This window comes from Salvelinus alpinus, chromosome 6, assembly GCF_045679555.1.
Source record: "Salvelinus alpinus chromosome 6, SLU_Salpinus.1, whole genome shotgun sequence".
NCBI lineage: Eukaryota > Metazoa > Chordata > Actinopteri > Salmoniformes > Salmonidae > Salvelinus > Salvelinus alpinus.
Genome location: NC_092091.1, coordinates 41,610,431 through 41,630,524, shown reverse-complemented (window position 1 = coordinate 41,630,524; position 20,094 = coordinate 41,610,431). Strand labels below are relative to the sequence as shown.

The following is a 20,094-nucleotide window of genomic DNA, read 5'->3' as shown; positions in this document are numbered from 1 at the left end:
ATGCAAATAGGCAGGTGTAGGCAGGCAAGGAGGGCCAGTGCCCTTTGCCCTGTTCGATCTGATAGGCCCACAATGAAGAGATTATACCCAGGAGCATCTGAATATCTAAAGGAGCCCCATAACTCCTAACTGAACTGCCAAAATTGTGTAAATGAAAACTTTTGTTGTTCTTTTGCGTGCAGGGAGTTGTTGGAGATGTTGGTGAAAGGGGTCCTCCTGGTCCTGATGGCGACGAGGTAAGATCTACGTCCCTCCTCCTCTTAAAGGGATAGTCCGAGATTTTGGCAATTAAGTCCCTTTTCTACTTACCCAGAGTCAGATGAACTCGTAGATACCATTTTGATGTCTCTGCGTGCATTTGAAGCAAGTCGAAGGTAGTTTCGCGAGCCATTGCTAACTAGCGTTAGCGCAATGACTGGAAGTCTACAGGTACGACCCAGTCGCCGAGCTAACGTTACTTAGCAATTTCCTTCATACTGCACGCAGAGACATAGAAATGGTATCCATGAGTTCATCTGACTCTGTGTAAATAGTTGCCAAAATCTCACACTATCCCTTTAAATCAAATCAAATTTGTCACACACGCCGAATATAACTGGTGTAGACTTTACCGTAAAAAGCTTGCTTACAAGCCGTTCCCAATGATGCAGTCTCAAAATAATAATAGAAATTAAAAGTAAAATAGTAACACGAGGAATAAAATAAGATACACAAGTACCAGATCCATGTGCAGCTATCTGAGGTAGATAGTACGTGACAGCAGGGTAAGGTTACTAGGCATCAGGATAGATAATAATAAGAGTCACATAAAGAACAGTAAGTGTGTTTGTGTAATGTGTATGTATGTGTGGTTGTGTGTGTGTGTGTTTGTGTATGTAGTGTTTGTGAATGTATGTGGGAGTGTCAATGTAGTGTGTGTGAGTGAGTGTGTATATGGTGTGTATATATAGTCTAGTGAGTGTGTATATGGTGTGTATATATAGTCTAGTGAGTGTGTATATGGTGTGTATATATAGTCTAGTGAGTGTGCGTAGGGTCAGTGCAAGATAGAGTCCGTGCAGATAGTTTGGGTACCATTCATTTACTATTTAGCAGTATGGCTATTAAGCAGTCTTTTGGCTTGGGAGTAGAAGCTGTCTCTGAGCCTGTTGGTCCGAGAGCCGATGCTGTGGTACCCTTTGGCCTGTTTCCGGTTGCCAAGTTTGTATACTCTATTCAGTCTCTAGCAAAAAAATCACACTCCAGGAACAATGTTGTGCACCCCTGCCCTATATATCGTGTGCCCTGCTCTATGACTTTTAGGAGATTAGTTTTGGCTGAGCTGAGTTGTGCCATGCACAGTATATAAACAGAGCAATTGTTCTCTTTTGGCCTCAGAAACGCCAGGGTTGACTCAACTGTATGGTTTAGATTAGAGCACGCTCTCCGTACTGTTTCTCTACATCTAGAGCTCTGGATGAATGAGCTCAGCCCAGGCCCAGCAGGTCTGTGACGTTTTAGAGCTCAATGTGTTGAGATGATCTGCAATCCGTTACAGTTTCGCAGGGCTGTCTGTATTGGGCAGAGTTCAGTCAGAACAGCAGGTACAGGGAATCTCTTTATTGAGCTGGCAGAGTATGCTGCGGATTGGCAAGTTGGATGTTTCTCTTCTTCTGATTGTTCTGAGCCTGTTTTTTTTAAATTGATTTAAAAAGTACTGTTTAATGTATGTAGACGACGAAGCAACAAAGAGAGTGTGGTTCATAGCACAACATGGTCTGTGTTATGATTAGCTGTATCTGGGTGTGCCAGACTGCATGATACTGTAATTTGGAGAAAAGCTTTACTATCCTGTGTGTGGCCTGGGCGTGTGTGTATGTCTGTGTGTGTGTGCATGCGTGTGTTTATGTTCACATGTGTGTCCATTGCTACCCTGTACTCATGATGTTCCTGTGGTGTCCTATAGGGGCCTGTTGGTGGGACTGGCATGGGTGGCTTCCCTGGTCTGAGGGTGAGTATTACACAACATTACACATCAGCCTTTCTAGGGAGTTTTTCCTAGCCACCGTGCCTCTACATTGGCATTGCTTCCCCTCTGGGGTTTTAGGCTCGATTTCTGTACAAGCACTTTGTGACAACTGCTGTTCTATAAAGAGCTCTATAAATACATTTGATTAATATCTTTATTCATCTGTTGTGTTCTGGTCAAGGTTTTTATCTTTTTTTCCTTCCTTTATGTCGTAGAGGTTGACGTTTACTACAGTAGTATCTTAGCACCCACTTTGAATGTAGTGTGCATTTATTCATTTTATCATTCATTCATTCATTCTGGTATGTTTGATTTTGATGCAGTTTAGGGAAGATGTTGGAATTTAGTAGGGTCTGATGCTGTTGATTCCTCTCTACAGTACTTCTCTCATTCAGATGTAGGAGCTTAATTTGATCACTTGTTGCTCAGAATTGTCCTGCATAGCAGGAAATACAAACTTGCATTGTATTTGAGTTTTAAAACGCTTTCTAAAGTTTGTAGTTTCCACTTTGAAATATCATACTTGATTTTCCCTAAAGAGAAATGCATCAGCGTCTACAAAAATGTCCATTAAATATAATCCACATAATAATTTACATTTCTTCTTGCTGCAGGATTATTTTCCTGCTGCAGAAAACTGGCTCAAATTAAGATCCTACATCTGTACAGTGTATTATATCCACATCAAGCCCAACTCCACATTTGTCTGTAGATTAGATGTTTTTGGATAACTGTTTTGTATACTGGAAGAGTAAAAATTCTGATGAATGGGGAACCTGCTCTGACTTGCTCTGATAAATGGGAATCTCTAACTAGTACCAGTCGTTTTTTGGAGAGGTACTGTGCCAATACTCCAACCAAGGTCATTTGTTTTGAATGGTAACAATATATTCCTCACCCTGCCTACTGTGAAACACTTAGTGCTGTGCTCTGCAGGTCAGGACTGCCCTGCCAAAGGTGGATTACCAATATTTGATTAACTTTAAGGACATGGCGGCCTGTCAAGCCCTGAGCTGAGTGAAGGAGAGAGAGAGAGAGACTGAGCAAGTGAGAGAGACAGAGAAGTAGATAGAGAAAGCGGGAGAGCGAGCGAAGAGACCAAAAGAGGTCCCACTTTAAATTATTTTTAGCTTATAAAGGCTCCTTCATGTCGTTTTATAAAGGGTTCATAAATGTGGCATAACTGTGTGTAATAATCACCAATGTCAAATGTGACTATGAGATGTGAGACGTGACTATGAGACATGGCTGTATCTAGGGGGATTTGTATTTAGCTGAGCCTGTTAACTACATTTAGGCTAGCTAGCAATTGTTGTGTGGTCACCGAAATGATCTGAAATAACCATTGAGGTAGCTACAGTATATAATATAATTTAACACTTAACTACTACAAACTACAAACTAATTTAAATGACAATAAATAAAGGTTAACTTATTTGTTTTTCGCTGTCCAGTGGCAGCACAAATGGGCATTTGATTTGCTAACTCATCACATGATCAGCGTCTCGTCAGCAACACTAAAAAAGTACTTCCAGGACACGGAATTTCGAACATTTTCAAAATAAAAGTGCCCCACTTAAATGTGTCAATAACTATTAATGATATATACAAATAATTGTCTAAACATTAACAATGATTCATATTTGTTCATTTTTTACAAGTGACATTTGCATTAAATGTGGATTTAAAAACATGTTCCAATGTCAAATAAATGCCCCCAATGCAAATAACTGTATATAGAGTTGAAGTCGGAAGTTTACAGACACCTTAGAAAAATACATTTAAACAGTTTTTCACAATTCCTGACATTTAAATCCTAGTAAAAATTCCCTGTCTTAGGTCAGTTAGGATCACCACTTTATTTTAGAATGTGAAATGTCAGAATAATAGTAGAGAGAATTATTTATTTCAGCTTTTATTTCTTTCATCACTTTCCCAGTGGGTCAGAAGTTTACCTACACTCAATTAGTATTTGGTAGCATTGCCTTTAAATTGTTTAAATGGGGTCAAACGTTTCGGTAGCCTTCCACAAGCTTCCCACAATAAGTTGGGTGAATTTTGGCCCATTCCTCCTGACAGAGCTGGTGTAACTGAGTCAGGTTTGTAGGCCTCCTTGCTTGCACACACTTTTTCAGTTCTGCCCACAAATTTTCTATAGGATTGAGGTCAGGGCTTTGTGAGGGCCACTCCAATACCTTGACTTTGTTGTCCTTAAGCCATTTTGCCACAACTTTGGAAGTATGCTTGGGGTCATTGTCCATTTGGAAGACCCATTTGTGACCAAGCTTTAACTTCCTGCCTGATGTCTTGAGATGTTGCGTCAATATATCCACATCATTTTCCTCCCTCATGACGCCATCTATTTTCTGAAGTGCACCAGTCCCTCCTTCAGTAAAGCACCCCCACAACATGATGCTGCCACCCCCATGCTTCATGGTTGGGATGGTGTTCTTCGGCTTGCAAGCCTCCCCCTTTTTCCTCCAAACATAACGATGGTCATTATGGCCAAATAGTTCTATTTTTGTTTCATCAGACCAGAGGACATTTCTCCAAAAAGTAGGATCTTTGTCCCCATGTGCATTTGCAAACCGTAGTCTGGCTTTTTCATGGTGGTTTTGGAGCAGTGGATTCTTCCTTGCTGAGTGGCCTTTCAGGATATGTCGATACAGGACTCGTTTTACTGTGGATATAGATACTTTTGTACGTGTTTCCTCCAGCATCTTCTCAAGGTCCTTTGCTGTTGTTCTGGGATTGATTTGCACTTTTGGCACCAAAGTACATTAATCTCTATGAGACAGAACGCGTCTCCTTCCTGAGTGATATGACGGCTACGTGGTCCCATGGTGTTTATAGTTGCGTACTATTGTTTGTACAGATGAACGTGGTACCTTCAGGCGTTTGGAAATTGCTCCCAAGGATGAACCAGACTTGTGGAGGTCTACAATATTTTTCTGAGGTCTTGGCTGATTTCTTTTGATTTTCCCATGATGTCAAAAGTTTAAAGGTAGGCCTTGAAATACATCCACAGGTACACCTCCAATTGACTCAAATGATGTCAATTAGCCTATCAGAAGTTTCTAAAGCCATGAAATAATTTTCTGGAATTTCCCAAGCTGTTTAAAGGCACAGTCAACTTAGTGTATGGGAACTTCTGACCCACTGGAATTGTGATACAGTGAATTATAAGTGAAATAATCTGTCTGGAAACAATTGTTGGAAAAATTACTTGTGTCTTGCACAAAGTAGAAGTCCTAACCGACTTGCCAAAACTATAGTTTGGTAACAAGAAATGTGTGGAGTGGTGGTAATGACTCCAACCTAAGTGTATGTAAACTTCTGACTTCAACTGTATGGAATACATATTGGCTTAGAGCAAGGACTATTCTCGGTGCCACAGTAAAAGTATTGCAGGGAATACTGTAGGGTCTGTAGAATGTATATATGGTGTCATTTCAAGGGGCTCTGAATAATAGAGTTTTGCTGGCCTTTTAGTCCACCCATTCTGTTGGCGGCTGATTCACATCACATGTGCGCTTACTACAGAAAAACTGCTAACCAAACAACAGTACAGGGCATGCTCACTGAATTAAAGGGCAACTACACACAAAAAAAATCTTAGATTTTTCCCAGACCTCAAAAGTCATCACCTGGTGTGACTTAAGCATTACTGTGAACACAGAAAATCCAATTTTGTTGTTTATCTATTTAAAATAGTGTAAAGAATCTGGGGTAAACTAGATTTTTTTTTAGGAAATCCGAAACCTGGAAAAACAAAACCAAGAAAACAGAATTTGGGGGAAAAATCAGAAGTAGACAATAAAATGTAACAGCTTTTAAATGGCCCTACCAAAATGTTTTGGTACTTTAGTGTGTGTGTCATCCTGCATCACATAATTTTGGGGTAAGTTGAGGTCAGGTCCAATACTGCACCCAAGAGGTTGGGCCATCCAAGAAATGTTTTAGTAAAATATAATATAATTTATAACATTTCCAGACGCTTTTATACACAGCGACTTACAGTACAGTCATTTGTGAATACATTTTTACGTATGGATGGTCCCGGGAATCGAACCCAATATCCTGGGGTTGCAATGTTCTACCAAGATGCATGACAGGGTTATAAATGCTTTGTGAAGCCTCAATTTAATATGATTTATAAGGCCTTTATTAAACGGTGCTTATGTCACCCTTTATAAAGCACAGAATTATGTCATATTTGACGTAGTGAGTTATGTCACACTTTTATGCCACATTTATGAACCTTTTAAAGCATGACATACGGTTATAGATGATTTGTAACACATTTATGTAGTGTTTATGAAGGCTTTATGAGGGCTTACCAAGCCTTTACAGGCCTGGGCAATTTCAGTCCTCTGGGGCCTGATTGGTGTCACACTTTTCCCCGATCCCTAGCAAAGACACCAGATTTAAACTAATTGCATTTTTAGCTGAAGATCATGATTAGTTGATTATTGGAGTCAGCTGTGTTAGCTGGGGCTAGGGCAAAAGTGCAACACCAATCAGGCCACAGATGACTGGAGTTGCCCACGCCTGCTATAAGCTGCACATTATTTAAAGCTGGAGAGAGAGATAAAGAGAGAGATGGAGAAAGGGGGGGTTAGAGAGCCTGTCCTAGTGCAGTCTCCTGAGAGGGAGAGAGAGTGGGATGAGTGAAAGAAACCCATAGCAGCTCTTACCTAAACTCATACATACTCCCATTTTAAGGCATCAAAACATGTCAAAGTGTCCATCCAGGCCATATAAACAGTATAGTGTTGCATCGTAATGATAGATACTGTATTACCTCCACCCATGACCTAGCCCATACCCCATCCCTCATACCCCCATGACCTCCATAACCCATTCCTCCCCACGGGGCTACTGAGGTGAAGTGAGGTTTGGTCCCTGACCCTGGCCTCCCCGGGAAAGCTGTGTTGGCCGGAGCATGGGAGGTTGGGAACCCTCTCTCTCCATCAGACAGATTTATGGGGTCACCACGAGAGGTGCTCAGAGGGATGGAGATTCCTCAACCATTGCCACGGCATCCGGCCATAACTCAACCGCTATACCATAACTCAACCGTAACTCAACTGCCACGCCAAGATCCACACAGAGTCTGACTTGCCTGAACTACTGTTACAAGATGGCAGCTAGGCAGCATGACTTACGTACCCCAGGAATTTGATCTGACTCAGATGGAGGGCTCTGACCCGTCCCTAAAAATCAACCTGTTCTCTGGACAGGACACAGCGTGGACATGGTCAGGTCAGGCTACTGGAGGTTAGGCCTACCAGGGAAACGCAGCCAGCTCTATTCCAGCCGTGACAAAAAGTTAAGGCTAAATTTGTAGGATATAGATCATCGTGCTCTTATTGCTATTCAACATCACACAGATTCTCTTGCATTTTCGATTCCCGTTGTACTGTATGACAAAAACTGTTGATGAGTGATCATCTTAGAGAAATAGTTCATGGAAAGTACCTACATTTAGGATAACGTATTGAAGTGTAATGTATAACCCTGGAAAGGACACATGATGACAGGTCTCGATTTGTTCAACTGAATGGTTGGCTGGTAAAGTTGCCAATTGGATCAATTCCGTTCATGTAGTTACATACTCTGCTCACATATTTATAGGCCATGTTATGTTTTACAGTCACTAATGCATTTTCAATTCAATACAACATTATTGTAAGTGCAGGTACTTTACATTAAATATTACTCAAACATGATCATTTTGAACAGCAGCTCTACACCCACGATGTCACCCTATCTGAAAAAGCATCTGTGGGGTGCTCACAAAGACTTTACGAATGCTTTGTCAAGTCTTTAGAAGTAGTGGTTTGTTTAAAGTGAGACCGAAGTGGGCCTACATTAATGGCTGCCTACAGTATACAGGGCTCTGTCACGTCAGACATTTCACCCCCAGAGGAGAGGCTGTCCCACAGCAGATCCCAATTCAACCCATCCCAACTCTATGAACCCGGGACACTTCCATCATGCTGGAATTAGAATCACATGTCTTCCAGGCATTTGTTATGTGAGAGGAAACCCAACTAGTGTGGCGACTGATTCCTCATGTCACTCTGCCCTCGCCCCACCCCGCCCCGTGAGGAAGTCTTTCAAATTCACATTTCAAACAAATTGGTGGCATCTCCTCTGCTGATTGATCCACATCTATCTCTCTAGCCCACACTATCACCCCTGCCGTCCTTATGTAGGAGACAGACATGCAGGCCCGAGACCTCTCCACCACTATTCCTTACTCCTCTCCTTCTGTCCTCCAAAACTCATCTTCTTGCTTCATTTTTTCCCCCTTGACTTTTTCCTTGAAGCATCGTGACCTAATTCTGGAGAGCTTCGTTATAAACAAAGTCGTGGCAGTGAGCCTCGACGCTGTTAGATCCTATAGCGTGTTCCCACAGTGCAGCCATGATGGATCAGATCTGCTTGGTGTTTGCCATTTTGACTGACAGACTGGGTTGTATTGTGTGGTTGGGTTAAGTCGTCTCCTATCCATCATTGTTATTTCTGTGTGGTTGGGTTTCGTGTTGTCTTGTCATTAAACAAAACCTCAGAACACAACCAGTACTGTGGTTGAATGGCTTTCTGCACTGATGCTCATCACCCTGTTTACATACTGTATATGTGAATGCCTGAGTTCCCTTCCCAAATGATGGTGGTATGGGAATCTCTGATTGAGCTTGTGCTGTATGTTTGACCCAAAGCCAATCTGTCTATTTTAAACCACACATATGAAACAAAATAGGAAAAAGGGTTTTACCTTTTCTTCCATTGACGTTTCTCTCCAGGAAAGAGAGAGAGTGGTGTGTGTGAAGCTTTCCATTCAGAGCCAAAGCGTAATAAACTCTTAAATGTACACACTCTAATGGGGCCAACATGCACACATATAATTTAAAGGTACACATTCCATAGGTCTGATGTGTGTAACATATATGATCCTCTGTTACTGTGGCGTTGTGTTCGATTGTTTTAAAGGAATACAGGAATTCACCAATGTGGTTTTCCTGAAGTTTCTCTAATCATTGGTTTCCTCATGTGGGGAGGGAGAGAGAGTTGGAGAGGGAGAGAGGGGGAGGGAGAGAGCTAGAGGGCAGGGAGGAAGAAAGAGAGAGGGGGAGGGAGAGAGCTAGAGGGTAGTGAGGGAGAAAGAGAGAGAGGGAGAAAGAGAAAGAGAGAGGGAGGGAGAGAGATTAAACCCTCTCGCAGGCAGCAGGTGGTGTCCATCTTATCTGTCGTTCCCCCGTATTGTAGCTGTGTGTGGAATGTTTGATTCGCTGGATCAATTGGTTGGCCCTGAGAGGAGAGTGGTGGGGTATCGCCTTACGCCAATTGTCTGTTCTCAGCCCGTAACTTTCATATGCCCTCAGTTGAAAGCGTTCTTTATGAAGTGCGTGCGATTTGTCTTCATCCCGCCGTGCCATTAGCCAGGGAGGCTGAGCATCAAACACAAAGTCATACTGAGACCAGATGGACCTCTGCTTTTAAGCCACATGTCCTTAATGACATCGCATTAAGCTCTTTGAGGGGCGCTGGATGCTCGCCGGATGGAGTTTCCTCAACCGTTGCCAAGGCAGCTTTGTGAAGCCTAACAAAAAAACGGAACTCATCATGAGGGGCCGCAGTGGCTCGTGGGTCTGCGTACCCACATCCATACCCCCAATTCTACAAATTTTCCCATGGGGCGGAGAGAAGATTTTGCCATTTTATAACAAACTTCCTGCAATTCTACACATTTTGCCATAGGGTGAAGGTAAATATTTGCAGTTTTTAATATGATAACTGATGATCAATGGGCCCCACCACGGTTGGTATTTCAACCATGCTTACTACAAGTTTAGATAGCTGGCCGATTGACTACCTTACCAATCTAAAAAATGTTTGCTGACATGGGCTAATTGAGTGACTGCTGATGCACAACCAAATTTTGAAATTGCACCTTGTGTATTCTATTATTTTAACTCTCAACAGTAAGTTGAGACCCTGACTGATTTCACCCCAAGTGGTCCAGTGGTCTAAGACACTGCATCTCAGTGCAAGAGGTTTCACTGCAGTACCTGGTTCAAATCCAGGCTGCATCCCATCTGGCTGTGATTGGGAGTCCTATAGGGTGGGATTGGCCCAGCGTTGGCCGGGGTAGGCTGTCATTGTAAATAAGAATTTGTTCTTAACTGACTTGCCTAGTTAAATAAAGGTAAAATTAGAACAAAGGACAACTGCTTTCAGTTATCAATCCTCAGATGCTCTTACCTCTTCTACTAAAGTCTCCATACATGCAACTGATTATTTACCAAACCACTCCATGTTTTGCAACTGCAATCACTTATTAATTCTCAGCTACTCTTATAGTACCTGTTCTCTGAAGTCTTCATAAATCATAATTTACCACGGTACGTCTCACGTTTTAGATTGTGAAGAAGCCTTACTTGTTTCTGTGACAGCGGCTGGCAGAGTCTTTTGTATAGGTTAAAAGTAGGAGGTAGCAAAGGTATCTGTCCAAGTGTACAGGCTGGCTCTGATGAAGGGAGCCGTCTCTGCGTGTGTGCATTCCTGTGTGTTTGTGCTTGTACTTTATCAGTCCCTGCTGTGTTGCTGGAGCTGCATTTCTCTCCAGATCTGATGACAATCCCCTCAAAGCACAGTATTGGGAAACAGAGCCACACTGGTAGGCCAGTAGGCCTGGAACGCATAGAGTCACTGACCGAGCTGGCCCTCGGTCCATGTAATTACAATGATTAGAGCAATCATTCAGACCCTTTTCCAGCAGCACAGTGTCCGGTCGCTCCTACCATGTCCATGTCACCGCTGGTTAGATGTGATGTTGCAGTTGTGCGTCCACTATGTTCCAGTCATGCGTCCGCTCGTGTGGACGGCCCAACTCCGAACGGACGCTTTATTGTCAGCACAGGCACAGCTTGGAAGTCATCATAGGCGTTGACTCACAGGAATGTAGTGTGTAGGCCCAGGCGGTAACCGCATGTGTCAAAATAATGGGCTGCGAGTGGGAAACGGATGTACTGGATGTTTCCTGTGAAACATGTCCTTCATTGTCTTGCGCCGTAAATCTGAGCCAGTATAATACATACAGTATACTTGATGAAGTGTGTTTGTGTGTGTGCTGCGCGCATGCGTGCTGTATCTTACCCTACTCCCCCTTCTCTCCACAGGGAGACCCAGGACCTGAGGGACAGCGAGGACTGACTGGCATAGTGGGAACTATGGTAACTACCCACCTTCTCCTTTCTTTTCCGTTCTCTTCCTCTCTTCCGTTTTCCAGTCAGTCTCTCTGCATCTACGTATATCGGTCCCTGTATCTTCCTCTGTTCTCTTTTTTTGAAAATGGCTGCCACTGAGGACTCCCTCCTCTCCTGTTCCCTCTCTCTATTAGGGCCTGACTGGAAATGCGGGGCTGCCTGGATTGAAAGGTGATAAGGTGATCTAAATATTTATATTATTGTGAATGATCTATCCCAGTGTGTGGATGAGGAGAGTGTGTTTTACGTTCAAGTACATAGTGAAGGGAAGGGAATGGGAGTAACAGAAGAGAGGAATGAGGATTTGATATGCAGTACAGAACCTAGAGCCTAAAAGAGTTATTCGGCTGTCCCCATAGGAGAACTCTTTAAAAATATATGTTTGGTTCCATGTAGAACCCTTTCCACAGAGAGTTCTACATGAAACCCAAAAGAGTTCTACCTAGAAGCAAAAAGGGTTATCCTATGGGGGCAGCCGAATAACCCTTTGCGAACCCTTTTTTCTGAGAGTGTACATCTCGGTACAGTATAAACTTGAGAAATAGAGATGTTCTTTTTTTTAAATGTCTTTCCCCATTCTGGGTCTGTTGTACCCCTGACTATGATTGTTTCCCCTAATGATTAAACAGTTCATCGATAAATCCTCTTGATCTTAATTGCTACTTGACTTTGGTGTGATGCATCTCCTATAGGACGGGTTAGATAGACACCTGAACATGGATGGGGAAGCAGTGTGTCCCTCCCTGTGTTGTTAACACTGTTCTCCGAGGAGCAAGTTGTTTGTATTATATCTCTGTGTGATGCTGTAACATTCAGGGCGAACCTGGACTAAGGGGGGAACCAGGAACGATTGGTTACCTAGGTGACAAGGTAGGTTTCCCATCCGTCTGAATATGTTTATTGATTTTAAACTATGCTGGGTCCCTTGCGACACACACACACACACACATCACACACACACACACACACACAGAGAAAAAAGTAAAAGAGAGGGAGTCAGATAATGAGTGATGGAGAGAATAGGAGCATAAACAAGTGTTGTGTGTTTGTGCCCCCAGGGTGCTGCTGGCTTACCTGGACCTCCTGGACTCCTTGGGAAAACCGGCCCACCTGTACGTAGTGTGTGTGTGTGTGTGCATGCGTGCGACCCCAGTAAACACCCTGTACCTTTTAGAGACTTTCACTTTGCTACAAACAGACCATATAACTGTCCGAAACTTTTAACTCTCTGCCTGAAAACTATTATGACAAATTCACGCAACATATTTAGATCATCTGTTGGGTTCTGCATGAGTCGATTACAGGCAACAAGGGAGTATGTTATAGTCCTGGCATAGTTTTATTTATTTTTTTACACTGAATTAGTATTTTTAGCATAGAAAGCTAAAACCTGCACAGTTTGGCATAGTATTAAGTGAATACTCCGCAAAGACGCTCCAAAATGTTAACGCTGAAGCTGTCCTATTACGTGTATGCTTCACCTCTACCTGAGCAAGTGTTTGCCCTCCCTGGCATATCCACTAGGGCTGCAGACGCCAGTCAGTCAGCCTCTGTGGCATCACAGCAAGACCATATGAATATTTGTTTTGACAAAACAATAAACACCAAACAAAAAAACTCTGATAATACTTGTATTTCCCTTTTGACCCACATTCTAATCGCAGAATATCAAAAATGTCACATAAATACAAGCAGGAACCAATCGGATGCTCGAGGGGAGGGGGCGTTACTGCAGATCCAGGAATACCCACATGCAGGAACGCCCCGAATTGCGGGCCGCAATCACATACCACTGGTCACTGTGGCATCACAGAAAGACCATATTAATATTTGACAAAACAATACACACCGTGCCTTCCTTCTCAGAAACATTGGCAACAGAGAAACTGATATTTTGAGTGCCAAGCTTTAATATGCCTCATGTCGTTTTTGTCCAAAATATGCATTATGCATGTGTGGGTGTCTGTGTGAGAGTGAAAGAGAAGAAGAGAGAATGATGCTTGGCATTGGTTAAGTGAAGGTAAAAAAAAAAAAATCTGATGTTTCCACCGTTTGCGTTCATGTTTTCATGTCTCTCTGTTTGACAGGGTAAGATGGGTGACATCGGACCGCAGGGACCTCCCGGCCCACCAGGACCTGAGGTAAGAACAAACACTGATATCATTAAAGCCACACTCTGTTAGATGTGTGATATTACAGTCTGTAGCTTTAATGCTAATTGAGCTACTGATAATGCTCAGTATTCTATCATAAACTTCTGTCGTATAGTGCTATAAATGGTAAAACAAGCAAACTGAACCAATCCTTAAAAACATATCATCCTGATCTAAACGTCTGTTCCTACACGGTGTTGTTTTAGTCAAGTTCAAATTCTTGCTCTGTTGGGACCATATCGTGCACCTGTCCTATTACCTGTCAGAGATTAGATTGTTTCAAGTTCCAGTTTCAACTTTATTGTCCCAGAGGGAAATTGGTGGCAGAGATGAGACCGCAGAGATGGGATAGAGAAACGGCCCCTGCTCTATTACCTGTGTTCTGTCCCAGAGGTCAGGTTGTACAACGGGACAGGATGGAAGTAACTGATCCTCCAGTCTAAACACAAACATGACCATAAAACACTATAACTGCACGAACACCATAAAGTCCTACCAGCCCCACATCTCTCTCTGTGTCTTTACTCTCTAATTAGACCGTGTGTAAAAGCAACTTGGGCACAGGTCCATATTAACTATAGTTATTGCCTGATAGTGCCTTTGTTTGGCGTCTATCACTATGGTTGCTCCCAGGTTGTGTCAGCTGAATATACACAAAGATACTTACATAGATACTGTACACGCACAGATAAGACGGTGTGTAGAAGCGATGGGCACAGGTCCAGTGTAGTGATTTTTTTTATGACTGCTCCATATCTAAGGTACCAGTCAAAAGTTTGGAAACACCGACTCTCATTCAAGGGTTTTTCTTTATTTTTACTATTTTCTACATTGTAGAATAATAGTGGATACATAAAAACTATGAAAAAAAAACACATACGGAATCATGTAGTAACCAAAAAAGTGTTAAACAAATCAAAATATATTTTATAATTGAGATTCTTCAAAGTAGCCACCCTTTTGCCTTGATGACAGCTTTGAGCACTCTTGGCATTATCTCAACCAGCTTCATGAGGTAGTCACCTGGAATGCATTTCAATTAACAGGTGTGCCTTGTTCAAAGTTAATTTGTGGAATTTCTTTCCTTCTTAATGCATTTAAGCAAATCAGTTGTGTTGTGACAAGGCAGGGGTGGTATGCAGAAGATAGCCAGCCCTATTTGGTAAAATACCAAGTCCATATTATGGCAAGGACAGCTCAAATAAGCAAAGAGAAATGACAGTCCATCATTACTTTAAGACATCCAGAAAATTTCAAGAACTTTGAAAGTTTCTTCAAGTGCAGTCGCAAAAACCATCAAGCGCTATGATGAAACTGGCTCTCGTGAGAACCACCACAGGAAAGGAAGACCCAGAGTTACCTCTGCTGCAGAGGATAAGTTCATTAATAAATGGGTACATCATTAATTTATGAGTCTAAAAATGTATGTAGGAACTGCAGATTGACACTTTACATTTTTTATTTAACAAGGCAGGTCAGTGAAGAACAAAATCTTATTTACAATGACGGCTTACCTCGGACGACGCTGGGCCAATCATGCACCGCCCCATGGGATTCCCAATCACAACCGGATGTGATACAGCCTGGATTTGAACCAGGGACAGTAGTGACACCTCTAACACTGCAATGTCGTGCCTTAGAACGCTGCGCCACTCAGGAGCACTTTTGACTCGGCTGAGAGAGATTCATCCCAATACACATCCACGTGCTCAGGCAAACAGGGTTGACAGACATAAATTAATCACTAATCACATGAAATAAATAATAATCTTCAGAAATGACTTTGTCAAAACAAAACAAAATAACTAGGGCTTTACAATGATGGAAAAAACTTGGAGAAGTGTTGGGGTTAAGTTGCTTAAAATCTTTGTAGAAGTCACAGAGGGTGCATGGAGGGACATGTCAAAGTTATGAATTTGACCCTTTAGCAAGTTTTTCTTTCATATAAAAAAATCTGATTGATTAAATCCTCCATGTGGTCTATATTATTGGACACTATTTAATATGGGCTTTTAAAATTCAATATTGGTGCACAATTTCTACTTAAAATATGAAATGGATGCAAAAGGCACTCATTTCGTGGAACGCCCCAGATAAGCAACAGATAAGACACGGTAGTGAACTTGGGGGACAGAGTCCAACCTGGGAGGACAGGATACACTCGCCAAGCCAACTGAACCATCTGAAAAATACATTTATAGCACTCCTTATATCCATTACAGAAATAGATAAAGTAAGCTTTCCTTCCTGTACTCTCAGTCTAGCATATCTAACAGATAGGAGATTAGGAAATAACCAGTAAAGGGAATACACAGATCCTGTCATGTTCTTGATGTGTGCATGTCATGTGAAACACATGTTTTATCAAACTGAATCCAACAATGGCTCACTTTTTTTATCGTCCATCCTAGAAACGTTAGAACTCTGCTTTATGGGTTGCTGTATTTCACTGTTTGTTGCCTTGTCAAGATCAAAGAGCCCAGAAAGGTTCACTCCATTTAACCCTATTAAAATGCCACACCTGTAAATCTGATGGGTCACCACCCATTACTCCCTCTCCTCCATCAACTCTCCCCCCCACCGCTCCAACCCCTCTACCCCTTTCCCTCTCCCCCACCCCTGTTTTAACTGAGCCAGCCATGCCGTACTGAGGCAGGTGTGTCTGACAGTCTTCACCCAACATCGCTATCCATCACCCCCTTTACAGCATGTTCCGATAAGACAGTTAAGCCCTGACTCTCTATAAATACGTATTTATCACTGTTACCAACTGTGGCTTACAAAGGGGCAGTGTGCTCTCTGTTCTCATGATTGAAGAGAAGGTGAGCTGGAGACTCATATCTCCCCTCACTAGCTTTAAGCACCAGCTGTCAGAGCAGCTCACAGATCACTGCACCTGTGCATAGCCCATCTGTAAAAAGCCCATCCAACTACCTCATCCCCATACTGTATTTATTTATTGATCTTGCTCCTTTGCACCCCAGTATCTCTACTTGCACATTCATCTTCTGCACATCTACCATTCCAGTGTTTAATTGCTATATTGTAATTACTTCGCCACCATGGCCTATTTATTGTCTTACCTCCCTTAACCTACCTCATTTGCACACACTGTATATAGACTTTGTCTCCTGTATTATTGACTGTATGTTTGTTTTAACCATGTGTAACTCTGTATTGTTGTATGTGTCGAACTGCTTTGCGTTTATCTTGGCCAGGTCGCAGTTGTAAATGAGAACTTGATCTCAACTAACCTACCTTGTTAAATAAAGTGAAATAAATATGTGGAAATCCTACATCTCTTTCTGTACGCAGACATACAGAAATGATGATGTTATAGAATGGAATGTAAAGTCATTGTATACATGTAGGTGTGTTCAGGAGTTCAGGTGTGTTGTGCTCGATAAAGGTGTGCCGTCAAATTTACACGATCACATCAGTCATGATGTCAGTCAAAGAACTAGGTGGCTCCTTTTGAACTCTTTTTTTTGTACTCTTGTCTTGTTTTCTCAGGGTTTCCCTGGAGACATCGGTGTGCCAGGTCCCAATGGCCCCCCTGGACCCAAGGTAAATAAAAAAAAGAGAGGCATGAACTGTTTTCACAACTCAACTCTATCCCAGAAAAAAAGACTTCATCTTCAGTGCATTTTCTTCTCAAGAGGGTTAATGTGTATGTTTTCACTAATGTTCTGTTTCAGGGGCTCCAAGGTGCCAGAGGGCCACAGAGACCACCAGGGCCAAAAGGAATAGAGGTAATAGATTTGTATTCTCCTTTCGATCATCACTAAATAGATTACACTCAAAATACTGCACAGACGCAACTAAACAAGCAGGTAGCAAGCCAGATCATTTGCGTAAAATGAGTTCAATTAAGATAACATGTTTGCATTTGATTATGAAACAGATGCGAGTCCAGAGTCTGTTCATACTCAGCATTTGAACCTGCCACCAGTATTGAGGCACACGTTACTAGTTTTAGGCTGTGCTGCCAGGCTCAGGTTGTGTGGAGTGGTCCCAGGGCATGTTCCACTGTACTGTATGATGTCATGATTCATCACCGGGTGCTAATAAAAACAAGGCAAGCCCGGGAGTTTTCCAGGCAGTAGTGGAAAATAAGAACAGAATTCTTGGCAGTGTGTACAGTACGTACAGTGTTAGTTTTGGCGTCCAACTCAACTGTGGTACAGAGTTGGGAGGTCCCGCGCTCTCTTTCTCTCTTTCCTGGCACAGAGTATTGTTGTATAGCCCGCAAGAAAATGCTGTGTAGTTCAATCACTATAGCATTGATGTAATTCACTTCCACTTAAACTGATCCGAGAAAATGCCTCAAAGCAGAACATGGTTCGCAGTGGAGACAGAAATCAGGGATGATTAACATTGTATTTATCAAACGCTCCTTCGGGTAGTGAACATGGAGAGAAACATCCAGGTGACTTTGATAGAGGGAACACAATGATTGATGGGAGTACACACACACACACACACACACACGCTGTTGCATGACCTACAGTATGTGGCATGAACATTGGTCGATCTGTGCCCATGGGATGAGAAATTGAGATTGTTATTCAGCCAGTGTTACTGCCAGTGCCAAGTGATATCTCCATATCCAGCTGTATGCAATGTATTGCACTGAGTTTAACAGTTTTACTGTGTTTTCAGGGTGATGAGGGCCCCCTTGGCCTTCCTGGAGGTCCTGGCCCTATTGTAAGTGTCTCCAGCCTGCCATCCAATCACAATATAGATAAACCACTGTGCATGTTTTCCTGTTGGCCCCAACCTCCACCCTTCTCCAGGTGTTTCACATGTATTCGTTTTTGCACAGGAAGCAATATAGATGAGATGTGATTCAAAACAAACGTGAGTACCCTGTAATCAACAGTATTTGTTTTCATTTTCTCAGGGTAGACCTGGAAGGAAAGGCTACATTGGCGAACCTGGCCCAGAGGGACTGAAGGTAAGACGTGACTATCAGCTTGAATACTGTACATAACGGAGGAAGCTGGTGGGAGGCGCTATAGGAGGACGGGCTCATTGTTTTGGCTGGAATGGAATACATGTAATGGAGTCAAACTTGTGGTTTCCATATGTTTTGATGTGTTTGATAACCGTTCCATAATTCCATTCCAGCCATTACAATGAGTCTGTCCTCCTATAGCTCTTGCCATTAGCCTCCTCTGGTACATACAGTATTGGTCTGTTTAGACAAACCACCAGCCCCCCAGACAACGTAATGTGAGTCGATCAGGTCCATTTGCTGATACGGTCGAGTGTGTGTTTGTCTAACCATCTCTTTCCATTGCCCTTCCACCCGTGTTAAGTTTCTAATCGTGAGCTAGCTTCCCAGAATGATTACACAACAGTGAGTGATAACCAGGTTGCCAGGAATCCTCCTTTTTTTAATGAAAACACACTATCTAATCGACATGTCTTGGTTAAACGTTTTTTTCTTTAAGTTAACGAAGGGTAGAATTCCAGACTTGTTTCTCATGTTACTTCATTAGAGGTACTTTGTGTGTACCAATGACTGTTTAGACTGAGTGTACAAAACATTAGGAACACCTTCCTAATATTGAGTTGCACCCCATTTTGCCCTCAGAACAGCCTCAATTCGTCGGGCATGGACTCTACGAGGTGTCGAAAGCTTACCAGAGGGATGCTGACTCATGTTGACTCCAATGCTTCCCAAAGTTGTGTTAAGATGGCTGGGTGTCCTTTGGGTGGTGGACCATTCTTGATACACACATACATACAAACTGTTAAGCGTGAAAAACCAAGCAGTGTTACAATTCTTAACACACTCAAACCGGTGCACCTAGCACCTACTACCATAACCCATTCAAAGGCACTTCAATATTTTGTCTTGCCCATTCACCCTCTGAATGGCACACATACACAATCAATGTCTCAATTGTTTCAAGGCTTAAAAATCCTTCTTTAAACTGTCTCCTCCCCTCCATCTACACTGATTTGAAGTGGATTTAACAGGTGACATCAATAAGGGATAATAGCTTTCACCGGGATAAACCACGGTCAGTCTGTCACGGTTCCTAATGTTTTGTACATTCAAAACCATTGATCACGTGACACCATTCATTCCTATGTGAAGACTCAACAGTGCATTGAAGCCAAATTAAGTCGGTTAAGATGGCTTCTCATGGAGACATGGCATGCACAGTTTGAGCTACTCCAGGAAGTGACGTTGCAGGCTAGCTCAGTGTTGCCCACTCTCATTGAGTAAATCGAGTTGAAGGCTGACCTGGGTACTGCAGGCTGCCATTAGCAACTAAATATCCTTATAACTTCTTCTGTGTGAGATTTTAAAATAATCAGTTCAAGGACATACTGTACATCTGGTGTATTAGAAGCAATTATTGGTACCGTGAGTTTCTTTAAAAAAAAAATATATATATATATATATATGATGATTGACCACGAAGTTTGTCATTTTTCCATTCACTATAATGGGGTAATCCTGTTTTCTACTAACAATGCCTGCAGTACTGATATCAGCCTTGAACTTCCGGGGCTACAATGAAAGGAGCAGTCGGTTTCCCCTGGTGTGTACCCTGCACAACGCCTTGTGCCATCGTCTTCACTGCGACACAATGTGGCAGAGGTTTATCAGTAGGAATTCCCCTTCAGTGTTTTCCTCAAA

At 42.5% G+C, this 20,094-nt stretch overlaps 1 protein-coding gene across 2 annotated transcripts in view; it reads left to right on the top strand.

Annotated features, from left to right (window-relative positions):
* LOC139578714 (collagen alpha-1(XXIV) chain-like) overlaps positions 1-20,094 on the top strand; it is a 179,923-nt gene that overhangs the window by 77,664 nt on the left and 82,165 nt on the right. For both annotated transcript variants that reach the window (XR_011675599.1, XM_071406673.1), the window contains exons 13-23: positions 183-236; positions 1,946-1,990; positions 11,197-11,250; positions 11,418-11,462; positions 12,100-12,153; positions 12,342-12,395; positions 13,371-13,424; positions 16,950-17,003; positions 17,135-17,188; positions 18,099-18,143; positions 18,340-18,393. Coding sequence is in view for 1 of the 2 variants with exons in the window: in XM_071406673.1 (XP_071262774.1) it covers positions 183-236; positions 1,946-1,990; positions 11,197-11,250; positions 11,418-11,462; positions 12,100-12,153; positions 12,342-12,395; positions 13,371-13,424; positions 16,950-17,003; positions 17,135-17,188; positions 18,099-18,143; positions 18,340-18,393 (567 nt within the window). In the remaining variant the exon portion in view is untranslated. The remainder of the gene's footprint in view (positions 1-182; positions 237-1,945; positions 1,991-11,196; positions 11,251-11,417; positions 11,463-12,099; positions 12,154-12,341; positions 12,396-13,370; positions 13,425-16,949; positions 17,004-17,134; positions 17,189-18,098; positions 18,144-18,339; positions 18,394-20,094) is intronic.